The sequence below is a fragment of the Anguilla rostrata genome, chromosome 1 (assembly GCF_018555375.3).
Source record: "Anguilla rostrata isolate EN2019 chromosome 1, ASM1855537v3, whole genome shotgun sequence".
NCBI lineage: Eukaryota > Metazoa > Chordata > Actinopteri > Anguilliformes > Anguillidae > Anguilla > Anguilla rostrata.
The window spans coordinates 82,453,421-82,471,311 of NC_057933.1; the positions used below are offsets into that span (position 1 = coordinate 82,453,421).

Here is a 17,891-nt window from a genome sequence, read left to right on the forward strand (position 1 = left end):
AGTCACTGAACTGCCCTCCACTATTTCACCAGAGGGGCTCACTGATACTGAGACACTCTTTGGACGATCTGAAAGAGAAAATAACAGGTATTGCAGTTTTAAATAAAACCCTAACCCTTTGCAAACTCAAAATGACTACACGTTTTACCTAAGACATGTCAGTATTATCAGACTCATCACTGTATGATAATGTAATTATATTTGATTTCTCCTCCACTGGCCAGTGTGACAGCTTTACTCAGTGTCTTACTGCTGTGAAGTTACCCAAAGACACTCAGGAGATACTGACTCTCTGCTCTGTGTGTCTGAAGCTGAGATGCACTGATGTACTCACACTGCACATCAAGACGTTTAGGAGGAGATCTGTCTATCCCCATCGCATTCTCTGCCTGACAGGTGTATTCTCCTGCATCCCAGGAGTTGATTTTATTAATGGTGTAATTCCGTTCTGATCCTCTGCTCAAGAATGCAGATCCAATCTTCTTAAACCAGGTGTATCTCTGCACTGGTGGGTTGGCAGCGCTGCTGCAGGTCAGAGTCACTGAACTGCCCTCCACTATTTCACCAGAGTGACTCGCTGATACTGCGGTGTTCTTAGGACGATCTGAAAGAGGGAACAATGATTTGTAGTTTCATGTGAAATTTAAACCTGACTCAGGCAGACATAGTGTTTTCAAATCATTGCATCATAGCATGTTTTCAGGTATTGAAATTTCATCCAGTGCTTTAGTGTCAGTACATTTACATGCAGCATAAAATAATCTGTACAATTTAGTGGAAAATTATGGCTGAAATATTTCAAATTTGTGAGATTTGAAGAATTTTGAAAATCACAAATATTGACGACCACACAAGTTTGCCTAGCACTCACATCTCACATTTAGAGCCACTGCAGGGGACCGAAGCTCATAGTCTTTCACAGCACAGGTGTAGCTGCCTCGGTCTTCACTGCTGGCTGTGAACTGGTGACTCTGACCAGTGAAGGACAGAGAAGATCCGTCCCTGTACCAGATGAAGGCTGGGCTGCCAGTCAGAGTGCAGGTGCTGCTACAGGTCAGTCTCACACTCTGTCCCTCTGTCACTGTGTCAGGATACACCATCACCTGTAGATCTGCAAATAGCAAATTAAACCTGTACAAAAGCTTCCATTCATACTTGTGGGAAGAAAATCCTCTGAGTTTATAGCCTAAAATAATTACCTGTAACTGCTAATGTGACCCCAGGTTCTCCAGTATATTTATCACGGTCGGTCAGGAACCTGAATCGGTATGTTTTTGAATCAGTTTCACTCAGTTGGTTTATTCTAAAAGTGCAGTCACTGTTCTGATTCCCCAGGTACTCCACACGGTCAGAGTACTCTGGGTCCTGGGACAGGTCCTCAGGCTCCTGTGGCTTGTTCCTGTGAATGAACCAGAATGTTTTCTGCACTGTGTGAGATGTGGGATATGAGTAAGTGCAGCTCATGTCTACTGAAGACCCCTTTAAGGCACAGATTCTCTCAGGGGTGTAAGTCACTCCCCATCCCCTCTGGCTCAGAACACCTGAAAAATACAAACAAACACACACGCACACACACACACACACACACATGCAGACACACATACACGTACATACACACACACACACACACACACACACATGTATACATACACATACATACACACACACATGCGCACACATACACAAATGCACACACACACACACAAATTCACGCACGCGCACACACAAATACACTTCTCAGAAATCCTTTAAAACACAGATGTATTGGCAACATGACAGCTAAGGGATTCAATAAACAAAACTTTAAATAAACTGCACCTAACTTCTCCAAAACTATGGAACATCAATAATTGTACTTGTATTTCAATACTAACTGATGTCAGTATATGGCAGTAGCCTCTGATCAATGTGAGATTCGCAGATACAGGAAGTCTTGCTTAGTAGCTAGCTTTGCTAGAATGTAGTAGCACTGAAATACTTGTGTCGTCATTCTAAGAATGCAACATGCACAATCAACAGATCTGATCATTTAGTACAGGCACAGAGATTTATATCATGCCTCTGTCTCAGTTTCAATGCTGAGTGTGAAGAGGAACTTCGTCTTATCAGTTCTCTCTTTTTTCCCCTCTCTTCAGATGAGCGATGTTGCACTACTCAAACTAATGTACTGTAGAACATTATTTTATAGAAATTATATACATTCCTGGAAAAAAAAACACAAACAATTTACCTGACACGGAGAGGACGATTACCAACAAGGTACTGAAGAGCATGGTTGCATCAGATTGAAAATATTTATCCAAATAAACATATACAGGTCTTGATTATTATTTACACTGTGAAAATGAACAGCACAAACAAAGACTGTCAGAGCATTCTATTAATTTGCAGAAATACCAGAATAACAATTACTACACATGCCCACACAGTGAGGTAATGTGCTGCTGATGCCTAATAATGCTTTGGGTTTCATGAAGAGCTCACAAAGATTCCAGAAAGCAGAGACTCAAACAGCATTTTACTTGATGAATGTTATTTGTATGGAAGAAGCAGCAATCATTTCTAGTCAGAAAATGCATTTTATTTTCATATTTGATTCCAGTTTATTCTTCGTGCACCACAAAATACTGTAACACAATTTAGACTAAATGAAATGATATGATAATGCACTTACCAAGAGAGAATTCTGATTTGGCCTCAGTGGTTTGCTAATGAGCCATTAGTATAAAACAGCCTTACAGACAGAGCAGTGTGGCTGAATGTGACCGTGAAGAAAGTACTTCAAACTAAATATAAAACAATGTGTTACAGATCTGACTCACTTCCTGAAGGTCATACACGTTTTAGATTTTATCGGATACAAACGTTTGAATAAAATATACAGAGTCTTTGCTTTGTGTCTGGACTGGACCAGTAGTGCCTTTTCAAAAAGACTGGGTAATTCTCATTTCTTTGCCCCCACTGTATTATTGAATTTCAGATGTCAATATTTATGATCATTTTGGCATATTATGCATATAAAATAAACAAAACTACTATCTTCACAAAAATCATTCCGGATTACAACACAAACTGTTGCTAAGATCTGAGGCTTTGCCAATTCCAATACATCCATCAATCCATCCATTATCTATGCCCTCTTATCCTGAGCTGGAGCTGGTGCTGGAGCCTATCCAAGCATGCATTGGGCGAGAGGCAGGAATACACTCTGGACAGGCTGCCAATCTATCGTAGGGAACACACACCATTCACTCACACATTCAAACCTATGGGCAATTTAGAGTCTCCAATTGGCCTATTTGTATGTTATTGGACCGTGGGAGGCAACCGGAGTACCCGGAGGTACATGCAAACTCCAGACAGAAAGGCCCCAACCCGAGATTCGGACCCAGTGCCTTCTTGCTGTGAGGCGACAGTGCTACCCACTGCACCACCATGCCACCCCTATTCCAATACATGTACAGTAGAGGTTTCATATAAAAGTGACTGTAAAAGGTGTGATAGGCATCAGGCACAGTTAATCACTGATACATTCAGGAGCCCTTTACAAAATCCATTATCTAAATCAGATTATTTAATTCAGTTTAGTAAAAGATCGTCCAAGAAATTGATCTGAAATGTACATACAGGACTCATCCATTTTAATAATTGCTCCATCTACAGGTAGATTGAATGCATTGCATCCATCTATCCCTCCTAGGTAATTTTTACTGCCACAATCAGCATGCTTTACCATTGCTACCATACGTAGCTCAGTCGTGTTTATGTTTCATGCATCGGATTTTTGACATGAAGCTGGAACATCAACAAAACGCTGCTGTAGCTTAGCCTATAACCCTCTTATTAACATAAAGATTGCACACACTGTACTTTCACAGAAGATGAAAGGAGCGGACAGGCGTAGTTTTCGTATCTTTGTGTATCGCAGCAGTGCAGTATGGTGGTTTGGGGGTCCAGAGTGTGGCTCTGGGAGCTCTGAGGTTGCAGTTTCCATCCCCACCTGGAGCACTGCTCTGGGGCCCCAAAGCGGGTACTGTGAGGTGCCCCTGCTTGGCTCTTTTGATCTTTTTTTATTTATTTATTTATTTATTTTACATTATATTAATTTTAAGAAAGCTAATTTACTGTTTTAACGAATGCTGTGCATGTTTTCCCCACTGGTCACATAACCACCTTTCAGCAGTGAGAGAGACTGACCTCCATTAGGATCACTAGATTAGCACAGAATAAAGCATTCGCAGTAATCCGTAGATCAGAGAACAACAACACTGTACTTAAATTTCTCCACTGTTAAAAAAAATGCAATGAATTTAATCATGCAAAAATCAAAGATGTCTTCTCACAACTTCTATCAAGGCACTCTATTGAATCATATACATTATGTTACAACTCAATGAAAAAATGCGTTAACAGCCATTAAGAATAAAACAGGGCTAAATTGTATGCTTACGCTGGTAGAGGAGGTGTAATCTTAACGGTTTTCAAACTGTCTGAAACGGCCCTGCTGACAGGCTCATATTTCTGAACATGGCAGACTGACTGTGATGAATGCAAAGCTTTAAGAATAATTGTTTCTATTTGTAAACATTATTACATTTTACTTTAATCAGGAGAGTCTTGTTGAAATTCAAAATATCTTTTCAAGAGTGTCCTGGCCAAGACAGGTAGCAGCTCATGCAGTTTAACATGGTTGCAGAATGACAATATAAAATCAAATTATAGACAACAAAGATTATTTTCCAAGAATGCAACTTCACTGTGTAACTTGACATATTAGTACACAATAATGAATACAAAAACATTAAAGAGCTACATGAGCATCACAGCTGTGTAAAATACGTTAACAGTAGTTTAAAAGCCAGAAAAAAGAGGGAACCATGTTCCAATGCGAATGACAATATTTTGCTGCTGTAGCCTAGCCTATAACCCCCAGATCAACATAAAGATTGCACTTACTTTTGCAGAAGATATAAGGAGTGGACAGGTGTAGTTATATTTGTGAAAGTGTCACAGCTCTGGTGCCTCAAAGCGGGTACTGTGAGGTGCCCCTGCTTGGCTCTTTTGTGCAGAGCTGGCACGGCTGTGGGTGAAGCTGCCTAATTTCAGACGAGAGCCACCCTGAAGACAGACAGTTAAAGCGCTGCTCACTTCCTGCAGCCTGTTCTATTCATTTTTTTTTTCCACATCTCAGTTCAGTGTCCGGTGGTGCAGCGCTGTTTCTGTGGTTAATGTTCATGTGACCTTTTAGAACTTTGGTTTTGCTTTGCCTGTTATATGGTCCTTCATGCACATAATTAGTTTCATTTCAATGCTGACATTTCATAAAGATGACTTCTACTACTGTTACGTCCCCAGCCTCTGCTTGCCTAGGTAGTGCAGGTGGAGGTAATACCTAATTGCTCAATTGCTTGATTGCCTCCACCTGCCTGTGGCCTAATATAAACCCTGCAGTATGAGGCTGGGGAGATCTTCATTGAGGTTTCTTTTGTGTGGTTTGTGTTTGGTAGGTTTTTGTGAGGTCTCTTTTGTTTTGTGAACTTTGTGGGTTTATGTTTGTTTTAGTTTGTGTTTTAGATTAATAAATGTCATAGTTTGTGTTTTTAGATCAGTTTCTGTCTGGTTTTTGGTGCTTTGGACTCTGTTGTTGCGGCCCTGCGAGCCGGCTGAAACATGACATACAACCACTTGTACGGTTAGTTGTGTTAGTTATTGTACCTTTCACATTTCACAGAGATGAACTAGATAGAAACAGTAAATTTGGGCTTAATACAACAAGGCAATGTAAAATGTGAAACTAAAACACTGTTTTAAAAGATTTTGGACCTTGCCTTTAAAAGTGACGTGAGTTTGGAGATTATAATATGCATTAATCTGCATTATAATCTTCCCATTCAATGTGAGAGAGTACATGCGCATGTACATGAGTTATGAGTGTGTGTGTAACAGGGTTATATAAACGTGTAACGGTGTCACAGGAGCATGTATGCAGCAGGGTTACATGAACATGCATGTTGCAGCAGGGTTACAGTACTTTGGGAAAAATCCTCCACCAACAGCTCTTTATAAAATGGATAATCTAGCAGAAACAGACAGCAGTTCTGTAAAGTTAAAGACAAAAAGAGACTCTTTCACCCTGATCTCCACCATTTCTCATTCTCTGCAGATTCTCTCCTCTGTGTGTTTTAATCCCACACTGAGGCCTCGTCAGCTCTCTGATGCACAGAGTTTGTGTCGCTGGCTGCGTTTGTCACTCCCCGAAGGCTCTGCTCTGCGGTGAGAGACAGGAAGAGACTCAGTCTCACACAAGTGTGCCTCCAGCTGCACTTATATACTTTTCTTTTTTTTTTTAAATTGTGGTGGTCAAGACATCTTACAGGTGATGCACTACATGCGCATGTACATGAGTTATGAACGGTGTCACAGGAGCATGTTGCAGCAGGGTTACATGAACATGCATGTTGCAGCAGGGTTACAGTACTTTGGGAAAAATCCTCCACAAAGTAACAGACCTTCAGGAGCTGTAGATCAGCCGTCCCAGACGACATTTCACTATAACATCCCTACCCGCTCCTCTGAATTAAAGTGAGTTGGTAAAATTACTGCATGTCTCCCTGATATTTAATAGTGAATTTCTAATCATATGTCTTCTCAGTGATGATTGATTTCCAGACGTTTCTGCACTGAAAACACTTACCTCACATACGCAACAGCAGCAACGAGTGCAACAGCCACTGTGATTCCAACAACCGTCCACACAAGCACTGTCCTATCCCCTACTGCAAATAAGCAGACATAGTACCAGAGACTGTAATACAGAGTGACTTAAAAATAAGTGCGTACAACTGGAAGACTGGAAGGACAACGCCAGACCAGGAAATCAATGAAATAGCAGATAAATCTGTGTAGGCCAGTACAAGTTAGCTGAGAGAGCTGTGTGGGCTAGCACAGGAACCAGATATGGGCATGCATACCCTAACTCCCTCAAAAAATATAAACTATCATCTAAATGGGGGTGATGTACTGCAGATTGTTTTGGAGGTGATGAAATCCATATATGATTATCTATTATGACCTTTACAAGTAAGTCATACTTTCTTGTCTAGGTGAAGTCTGGTCCTAGTTATACATTATTTTCAGTGATACCATGACTAAAAAAATCAAACACGCAAGTAATCTATAACAGATTCTGAAACAGAAACAGTCACCTTTGTTCAAAAGAATAGAGATATTATTATAGATCACTTGTCACTCACCTTCTGTGTTGATTGACACAGCAGTAGAATTCTGACCTCCATGTTTATTCCGTGCCTCACAGTAGTACTGTCCTCTGTTCCAGAATCTAAAGTTAGAAAAGTTCAAACTCCATCCGGATCCTGCCTGCCAGACTCCAGTGTCATTCTTCTTAAACCAGGTGTAGTTCTGCACTGGTGGGTTGGCATCACTGCTGCAAGTCAGAGTCACTGAACTGCCCTCCACTATTTCACCAGAGGGGCTCACTGATACTGAGGTGTTCTTGGGAGCATCTAAAATCAATAGAGAAATGTGTTAAATTCCAAATAATTTCTCAATCGCTGTGATTTGTCTCAAATAGATTCAGAACAATTTATTGCAAAGGAAAGTTTATAATTAAGCTGAAATAGCACATTGCAAATGTTTTTCTTTGTTTGGACTTGACTTGTGGAATCTGTAAAACATTCAGCAGTTCAAAAAATGTTATGCTGCCCCCTGCTGTCCAGCAATGTGTTCAACATACACACAAGTAAAAAATCAGGTATCAGGCTTGAACACAGATCATATCTTCTGGATCTGCAGTAAGCTTAGGGTGAGAATAAGAAATCAACACAATAAATACGTCTACTACTACGTCTTGGTTCTTGGGAGAATCTGTAAGAGGAAACCATGGTTAGTAGTTTTGTGTGAAATGTAAACTTGAGTAATCTGCACAGTTTAACTGTACATCAATGATGAAACTTTTCAAACATGTGGGAATGGAAAAACGCTCATTTCAACAGTGATGATAGCATCACAAGTAGTGTGGAACACACAAGTTTGGCCCCTTGTACTCACATCTCACATTAAGAGCCACTGCAGGGGACTGAAGCTCATAGCCTTTCACAGCACAGGAGTAGTGGCTTCGGTCTTCACTGCTGGCTCTGAATTGGTGACTCCGACCAGTGAAGGACAGAGGAGATCCGTCCCTGTACCAGATGAAGGCTGGGCTGCCAGTCAGAGTGCAGGTGGTGCTACAGGTCAGTCTCACACTCTGTCCCTCTGTCACTGTGTCAGGATACACCATCACCTGTAGATCTGCAAATAGCAAATTAAACCTGTAAAAAGGCATCTCTCCTATCCTCACTCTTCCATTTGTACTTGTAGGAGGAGAATCCTCTGAGTTTATAGCATAGAATAATTACCAGTGACTTCCAAAGCGACACCAGGTTTTCCAGTATATTTATCATGGGCGGTCACGAACCTGAATCGGTATGTTTTTGAATCAGTTTCTCTCAGTTGGTTTAATCTAAAAGTGCAGTCATTGTTCTTATTCCCCAGAGTACTCTGAGTCCTTGGACAGGTCTTCAGGATCCCATATCCTGCACCAGCCATTAATAAACCAGAATGTTGTCTGCACTGTGTAATCTGTGGGATATGAGTAAGTGCAGCGCATGTCTACTGAAGACCCCTTTAAAGCACAGATTCTCTCAGGGGTGTAAGTCACTCTCCAACTCAACTGGCTCAGAACACCTGAAAACACACACACACACGCATGCACACACACAGCACATACACACACACACACACACACACACACACACACACACACACACACACACGTGTTGGCAACATTACAGACCATGGATTCAGTTAATGAAAATGAACTTTAAAACAACTGCGCCTAATATTTCCTCCAAAAATATAGAATGTCAGTAATTGTACACAGTCGACTGCTCTGGTATTTTAGTAAAATCAGAGATATTTCCATCATGTCTGTCTCAGTTTCAAAGCCAGGTGTGAAGAGAAACTTCAGAGGAACCTCTCTTCTGGTGTAAAAGAGCAGTTGGATTACTCAAAGCTAATGCCAGTGCTGTAGTAAATCATGTTATGGAAACTATATGCATTCCTCCGCCAATTAAGGGTTAAGGGATTTGAAATTTTTCACATTTGATGATTCAGATAATGATTTTCACAAGGCAGGGACAATAATAATTACTGAAATCTTTTTGTAGACGGAAACATTAGAACTACTTTTGGAAAAAAAAAAATGTTTTTACACAGATTACCTGACACAGACAGGAGGGTGAGGGTTACCAACAAGGTTTTGGAGAGCATGGCTGGATCCGACTGAAAATAGCAACCCAAATACACATATACAGCCCTTGAATATGTAAAAATGAATGGCGGAAACACTGTCAGAGTATTCTATTTATTCACATAAATACACAAGACTAACAAATACTACACAAGCGCACACAGTGAGTTAATGTGCTGCTAATGTCCCTAAATGCTCAGGTTTTTATGAGGAGCTCACACAGACCAGACAGAGACTCAAACAGGCTGTGACTTGATGGCTGATATTTGTATGGAAGAAACAGCATTCATTTCTAGCCAAAAAAAAAAACATTTTATTTTATATTTGATTCCAGTTTAATCTTCTTTCACTACAAAATATTGTGGCATAGTATAGACTAAATGAAATAATATGATAATGCACTTACCAGGAGAGAGTTCTGATGTGGCCTCAGTGGTTTGCTAATGAGCCATTAGTATTAAACACCCTTACAGACAGATCAGTGTGGCTGAATGTGACCGCGAAGAAAGTGCTTCACACTAAATATAAAGCAGAATGTGCTGTTGCAGATCTGACTCACTTCCCCTTTTTCAAGTCATACATATTTTAAAAGTTAACAGAGAAAAATGGCTGAATTAACGCAGGCATTCGCTTTGCGTCTGATCAGGACTAACTGTACATTTTTAGCTGCGACCGCGGCTCCATAGCTCTGTCTGTTGGTCGGTCGGTCGGTCGGTCCACAAAAACTGTCCCACCCCGTAGCGGCCACAGTTTTTGCCCCAGGATGCTGAAATTTGGCATGGACGTTGGTCATGACCGAAGGTAGAGCTGAGTAACTTTCAAGGCCGATTGACCAAGAGGGGGCGTGGCGATGGCCGTGGCCTATCACAAAAAGGTGCATAACTCCCAAATGGATTCACAGATTTGCACAAGATTTTGTGGAAAGGTTGGTATGAGCCAGAAGAGGTCAAGTGTGTGAGGGTGTGGCGATGGGCATGGCCTATCACAAAAAGGCGCATAACTCCCGAATGGATTCACAGATTTGCACAAGATTTTGTGGAAAGGTTGGTCATCAGCCAAAGAAGAGGTCACGTTTTTATGTTAGGGTGTGTGAGGGTGCATGCATGGCTGCATGCACACATGATGCATGTGCGTGTGCGGTCGCAGCTATTGCGGATTGACGCTTGTTAAAAGGCTGGGTAACTCCCACTTCCCTTTCTCTCATTGAGATTCTGATTGCAATATGAATATCAATGACAACAGCTGCTCTTAATCCCAATAATTTGCAATTATGTTTATTTTGGATATTATACAGTAACCTTTATTTATACAGGGAAATCACATTGAGACACTGGGTCTCTTTTTCAATGGAGCCCTGATGACAAAAGAAAAACAGACAGTCTAACAGACAAAAGCTAAAGGTTCCAATACATAAAATGAATATATGAAAACAACTTTTAAAAATGTAAAATAAATGAATCAATAATAAAATAGAATAAAATAAAATACAATGAATAAAAACAATTAAACAGTTCAATTCAGTCATAAAATTTACATTCAAAGGTACCCAGTTTCTTAATCAGGGTCCTGAATTAGCCCATGGTAATCAAAGAGTTCAGCTTTAATGCACACTGTAACTCATTCCAGGCATGAGGAGCACTATATCTAAATGCACTTTTACCCAGTTCAGAGTAGACCCGTGGCACCTGGAGAATCAACCAGTCCTGAGAACGAGTCTGATAGGCTCCAACTCTCCATTCAATAAGAGATAAAATATAAGGAGGTAGCTTTTTGAGAAGTGCTTTATATAAAAACAGGAACCAATGTTGGTCTCTTCTCTGAGATAGGGAGGGCCAGCCCACCTTCTTATACAGCACACAATGGTGAGTCCAAGGCTTGCCCCCTGAAAGTCGACGATTCGAATCATCTGTCAGAGACGACTGAGATTCTCTGAGTCGAGCAGTCAATGTGTATTACAATACCGGAATACATCATTATAGAATCTTACAGAAATGGAGAGTGGTTATATTACAATATTGAATTATAAATAAAATAAAGGGAATTATAAATTTAAGTGTTTATATTCTTGCAACCTGCGCATGCTAGAAGAATTCCATGTGACAACATGTGCGGTGAACTGGAGGGAGAAGCCGAAACCTGAAGAACACTGCGTAACTTGTGAATGTAAGACCACTCCCGTTAAATCATTTATTTTATAGGCCTATTATTTATTTTGTTGTGTAGGAAAAGCCTGAATACAAACGTTTGCTTTTTCATCTTATATAATTATAGGCTAATCCTAATTTGTGTTTAATTTGATTATTTATTTAGGCTCTTACACTTTCTTACGCTACGCTTAGATTTATTAGTTATTTTTTAGGCTGCGTTTAAAGGGAAATAGCCTACAGAAATAGAATATTCTTTTGAAGACAAGAGGTCAGTTATTATTTCAAAGCAGACAATGCCGTGGATTTATTTAAACCGTTTGCACTTATTTTCATCTAAAAGAAATCAAATCTTAAATTGTTTAATTTGTTAATTTATTATTTTTTAGATTTATTTAGATTTATATAGCCTATTAGGCTACTTTTTTGTATTTAAGAGAAACAAAAAGGGTCTCGTTGAAGATGAGACGTCAGTTATTTCAAGGCTGACAATACCGTTTATTTCAACTGTTGTTTACAAAGGCATTATTTCAACTAAAATAATTCAAATCTTAAATTGCTTCATTTGTTAGTTTATTATTTTACATGTTTGTTTAGATTTATAGGCCTATGTTAGGCTTCTTATATTTAAAGAGAAATAAAGAAGTAGCCTAGGCCCCTATCCTGTTCATTTTTAATGTTTAAAGCAAAATAAAGAAGTTATAAGAGCTAGGTTTAACCAGAAATACCTGTGTACTGTCTCATTATTCCAACAAATCCGCAAGCAGGCTAATGCATTGTCGGCAATTCAAATCATCTGGTGTCATGCAGTTGTTTTAACGGATTGATTTTAAATGCTCAAAAAAATGTTCATATGACTCTGTTGTACTTGACTATGTTAACGTGGTCTAAATCAGCACTGAAGCACATGCCAATGTACTATTTTGCCAGAAAGTCTTATAGACCTTCATATATAAAACGAGTTGTCGAATCGTCATATTGAACTGCCGAATCCGATTTGACTAAGAAAATTCTGAGTCGGGTACAGCCCTAGTGAGTACGGTACCTATCTTCAGTGATGTAACTAAGGATCTTTCAAATTTATACGGGTAGGAACAGTAATTAACTGGCTTAAACCCAGATAAATACAGGTAGACTTTAAACAATCGGAGGATGGGGACAACCAGTTAAGGTTAAGATCTCCTAAAATAATCACCTCAGAGGATAGGAAGGGAGCTAGCAGTTATGCTATAGCATTCATGACATTAGCAGCTGCAGAAGGTGGGAGATAGACTGCTACCACATAGAGGCTAACTTTAGGACTTAGTTCTATTTTAGTGACTCGCAGTTCAAACAGCTTGGGAACAGAAAGACTTAGTGATTTAGTTGTATGTAGGTTATGTTTAATACAAGTTGCTACCCCACCGCCTTTTTTAGGCCTGTCACATCTAAAAACATTATATTCCTTTAGCACAATAGAATCATCTTCAATAGAACTGTTTAGCCATGTTTCAGAGAAAACAAAAACATCAGGATTAGTATCGTTGACCAAAATGTCCAGTAAATCCATTTTGGGAAGAATGCTGTGAATATTAAGGTGCATCATCCCAAGCCCCTTACTTTTTTTTTAGTCTAAGGGTGCATGCAAGGAGAGGGCCGGTTAACTGAACTAACTGGTCTGAGATTTGGGAGTAGACTAATTGAAATGAGACTGCTATGGATGGTAAATGGACTGCATTTATATAGCGCTTTTATCCAAAGCGCTTTACAATTGATGCCTCACATTCGCCAGAGCAGTTAGGAGTTAGGGGTTAGGTGTCTTGCTCAAGGACAGTTCGACATGCCCAGGGCGGGGTTTGAACCGGCAACCCTCCGACTGCCAGACAATCAGTCTTACCTCCTGAGCTATATCGCCCCATGGCTATGGCTAACACCACTTGATCTGTACACACACTGAAGGTGTGACGAGGCCTAGAAACAGTATATAAAATAACCTGGGGTCTTTGGGTAAATTAATTGTCCAGGGAAGTTGTTGAGTCAGGGGTACATGCAAAGGGGAAAGAACCCTGGCGTCAATAACAGTCATAGTTCAATCCATGATTGATATTTCTGTACAGGATGTAGGATCCATCAAATGGTAAATGGTAAGTGGACTGCATTTATATAGCGCTTTTATCCAAAGCGCTTTACAATTGATGCCTCTCATTCACCAGAGCAGTTAGGGGTTAGGTGTCTTGCTCAAGGACACTTCAACACACCCAGGGTGAGGTTTGAACCGGCAACCTTCCGACTACCAGACAATCAGTCTTACCTCCTGAGCTATGTCGCCCCAGGGCTGGGATGAAGACCATTTTGCTTCAATAGCTCCGGTTGTCTCCAGAAAGAGGACCAGTTATTTTTAAAGCAAAGCCCCTGAGAAGCATACCAATTTGAGAGCCATACGTTTAAAGAAAGGAGCCTGCTGTACATCTTATCACCTTTACGCACAGGGAGGAGACCAGAAAAGATCACCTCTTGGCACATTTTACGTGCTTGCTTGAAGGCAGAGACAATGCTCATTTTTGTAATCTCTGATTGTCTAAGGCGTACATCATTTGTTCCAACATGTATGACTATTTTTGAGTAGGCTGATGAGTTTTGTGATAATAGCTTCGAGTTTGATTTCATGTTGTTAGCCCTGGCACCAGGGATGGGTAGGACAAAGGTTGGTCCAGCAGTCTCAACACTCACATCATGAATGACGGAGTCTCCAATAATGAGGGCTACAGGAGAGGGAGTTTGGCCAAAGGAGGAAGAAGCAGGGGAGAAGGTTTCCTGGTGAGGTGATAGTGGAGGAGGTGAAGCGGGAACACTGTGGGAGAGAGAATCTGATTGTTGTATGAACAGGTATGGACTGACATTGTAGCGTCTGAGGGGGGGCAGCTGTGTTTGTGATGAACAGGAATAAAGTCTGAGTCAGGGATGATTGTGGGTGCTGGGAAGAAGTGAGTGAGACGCATGAATCAGGACATCACGATATGTGGCAGTTTGAGGTTTGGATTGTGGGCGTTGAGGGTCACGCCTTCGAGGTGAGGGGGGAAGATTACGTTGCAGAAAATGTGGCTTCAGGTGAGAGTTCTGGGAGTTTTGGGGCCTACCAGAGTGAGGTTTGTCCTGCCGTCTGTGGGAGGAGGATTTTTCATTAGTAGAGGTGGTTGGATGAGAAGGCTGGGGTTGTGCCGCTCTGTGTAAAGGTGTGGATGGATGATGGGATCCTTGCATGGCGCTGTGCTGCTTTGTTGTGGCAGTAGGGAATTCTGGAACGGTGAGTTCTGGGGGTGGTATGGCACTAATATTTAAAGATGTCAGGGTATCATCTATAAACCTTTCAGCCTCTTGAATACAGTGAAGGTTTTCAATGCATTCTTCAAGATCAAGTATTTTTGACGCTTGATCTGATTGGCACCTACAGCAGAGACCATCACTATATAATTGGATGGTGGTTTTAAACCCAACCATGTTGCAGTCTTGACAGGGGGATACCAAAGGAGACATAATTAAAACAGGAAGCCAATAAAATAAAATAAAATAAAATAAAATAAAATAAAATAAAAAAATCTAAGCTCTGTAGAAATATGTATTAGAAATGAATTTTAAAAGAAAACTAAAAAATGAAAACTAAAAAATGCCAGTTTGCACTCCCTGCAAACTGGCATTTTGCCATCTACTTTTAAGATCACCATGGTTAAGCCCCTTCTTAAAAGGAGCACCCTTGACCCGTCCTCTCTCAAAAATTTCAGGCCTATTTCAAATCTCATGTTTTTGAGCAAAATCCTTTAAAAACTTGTTTTCTGGCAACTATCAGAATACTTTCTGCAATTAAACCAAGACAAAACAGAAGTCATGGTCATTGGTGATAAGACTAAGAGGGAAATGATTGTCACTCACCTTAAAAGCAGAGGTCTCAATGTCACCTCTCAGGCTAAAAATTTGGGTATCATATTTGACAGCAATTTGGACTTTGATGCACACATTAGAAACGTAACCAAAACAGCTTTCTACCACCTGAAACATATTACCAAAGTTAAGCCCTTCCTTTCCCGAGAAGATGCAGAAAAGTTAACACGCGTTTATAACTTGTCGTCTGGATTATTGCAATGCGTTACTCACTGGCCTTCCCAAAAAAAGTTATTAATAAACTGAGACTGGTTCAAAATGCCACAGCCAGGGTACTCACGAACACTAAGAAATTTGAACACGTTACCCCCATTTCAAAATCATTACACTGGTTGCCGGTAGATTTTAGAATCGATTTTAAGGTGCTGTTACTGGTTTTTAAAGCTATGCATGGACTCGCCCCCGACTACATAAATGGCCTATTAGTAAAATATGTCCCTGTCAGAGCCCTTAGGCCCTCAGATTCACTCCAAATGTCCATTCCACGGTCTAGAACTAAAACCTATGGAGAGGCTGCATTTAGTTCATATGCTCCCAGACTGTGGAATAAGCTTCATTTGGCCATTTGAAAATCGGAATCTGTGGATATTTATAAGAAAAACCTGAAGACCTACCTCTACGAAAGGGCATTCTCTTAGTAACTTATTTAAAAAAACAGGAACTTAAAACAAAAAAGTGAAATAAAAAATAAAAATGCTGTTTAATAAAATAGTCAAAGGCAATAAATTAAATATATGAATAAATGTAAGATGTTAAAAATATAAAAATAAAAGGAATGAAGAACTAACAGAAGGAAGAATTAAACAAAATAAATGAAAATTAAAAAGAGCAATGTTTAAAAGGACTGAAAGCAACAAACAGAAGAACGATAAATGTCGACGCAAAAGTTCAATGGAAATTCGTCCTAGGCCTTAATGGAGGATTTTATGGCCTAGTGAGCATTTTAGTTGAGGTGTATCCAAACACAGAAACTTTAAATGAAACTTTAAATGAGGACTCACCAGTAGAGTAGCTCCGCGTTGTAGGCAGATTTGAGGCCGAGGCCAAGGCCTCAAATCTGTGTGGCTCCTGCTTCTGCTTCTCGATAGAAGTCCCGAAAGAAGTTAAGAGTTTCAGAGCTTTGTGGATTGGAAGGCAGCTGAAGCCAGGCTTCTCCAGTGGATCAGTCTGGATTGCTTCAGCCGCTAGAGAAAATGGCCTTGGCCTTCTCATTACCACAGTTCCCTGTGGCGATGGAGAGTAGGCCTCAGCCTGCTGCTTTCCTGCTGCCGCCGCCCTGTTGCTGCTGCACCTCTGCTGCTGGGGGCAGCTCTCTGCTCTGCTGTTGCACCTCTGCTGCTGGGAGGAGCTCTCTGCTGCTGCACCTCTGCTGCTGGGAGGAGCTCTCGGCTTTGTAAAATGGGCATAACTATTCGCTCTTAAAACTCTCTGGAAAGCTGGATACCTTCCCTCCAAAAAAAAATACCTGAACAGCACTTCCCCGTCTCTGTGCCTTTTTCTGTGCCTTGTGTCCCCCACACACACTTTGCACCACCCCCTCTCTCTACACTAACAGTGGCTTTCCCAGTCCACAAACCATTTAAATGGGTACAGCAGTTCAATCTAATCATCTCACATAAGCACATGTATGAATTCACTTGAGACCTTTATTCCATTCACTGATGTGCAATTAATACAGACATTGTTTCTGTTGTTTTTTTTATTTAAATTTCAGCATCTCTGTCTGTTCCCAAATGAACTTTGTCTTTATTTGAGTTTAATTTGAGGTTAATTTCACTGCCACAAACAGCATGTTTAACCTACATGAATCTGGGTGTTTTTATTTATTTATTTATTTTTACTGTTTTTTAATAATATATATATTTTTTAATTTCATTTCACTCAATGTGGTGCAGGTCTCACCCCGTAGTAAATGTAAATGACAGTACTGATGACATCATTTGCTAAATTTTTCCACTGGGTTCCTTACCCATCCTGTGTCTGCTATACATGTATTTTAAGCATTTTGTTCATTTGGACATCCTGCAGACCCTGTGGGATGTTTTTTCAAAGGTCCCATTTAGTGTTTTACCTGCACATTGTAGGATATGTAGTGTTTAGATTTTGGCCTTAGAGAGGGAATCAGTGAATAAGAATGTGGCCTGGCCTCCCCATCACAAGCATCCAAGCAAATGTGATCGGGGAAATATAAAATCCACTGATACCCTAATCTAGGCAGACAATCTATGGGTCTGACCCCCTCCGAAGAGACAAACCAGATGACACAGGACACCATATCAGGGGTCGGAGACCCTACATGCCTAACATTTCCCTTTACCATGTCCTCTTTCAGTTTGAATTAAATCTTTAGGTAGGCCAGTCCTTGCCATAAATTAGTCTGACCCCCCTTCCCATCTCTCCTAAACCTTAACCCGGCATCACCCAATCAGGGCAAACATCCTAAAGCCATGCTGGGTAAGGTATTTAAGATGGCCACAGGAAGTTTTCCTCTTTTTATTTTGGTGGTGGTTCCGGTTGTGTTTTTT

At 40.5% G+C, this 17,891-nt stretch overlaps 3 protein-coding genes across 3 annotated transcripts in view; 1 reads left to right on the forward strand and 2 right to left on the reverse strand.

Moving 5' to 3' along the window:
* The window catches only part of LOC135248387 (B-cell receptor CD22-like), a 96,275-nt gene that overhangs the window by 62,123 nt on the left and 16,261 nt on the right, over positions 1–17,891 (forward strand). The gene's annotated exons all lie outside the window — the stretch shown is intronic.
* Positions 4,068–16,863, reverse strand: LOC135238120 (B-cell receptor CD22-like). Its single transcript, XM_064305820.1, has 5 exons — positions 16,368–16,863; positions 8,068–8,307; positions 7,254–7,523; positions 6,695–6,776; positions 4,068–6,268 (listed from the first exon to the last, which is right to left on the reverse strand). Exons 1-5 carry the CDS (start codon positions 16,576–16,578, stop codon positions 6,205–6,207), a joined length of 867 nt encoding a protein of 288 aa, XP_064161890.1. The 5' UTR covers positions 16,579–16,863; the 3' UTR covers positions 4,068–6,204.
* Positions 14,433–17,891, reverse strand: part of LOC135239224 (B-cell receptor CD22-like) — a 6,326-nt gene continuing 2,867 nt past the window's right edge. The window contains exons 5-6 of the mRNA XM_064307743.1: positions 16,368–16,735; positions 14,433–14,491 (exon numbers count right to left, since the gene is read on the reverse strand). Coding sequence (XP_064163813.1) covers positions 14,433–14,491; positions 16,368–16,735 — 427 coding nt within the window. The remainder of the gene's footprint in view (positions 14,492–16,367; positions 16,736–17,891) is intronic.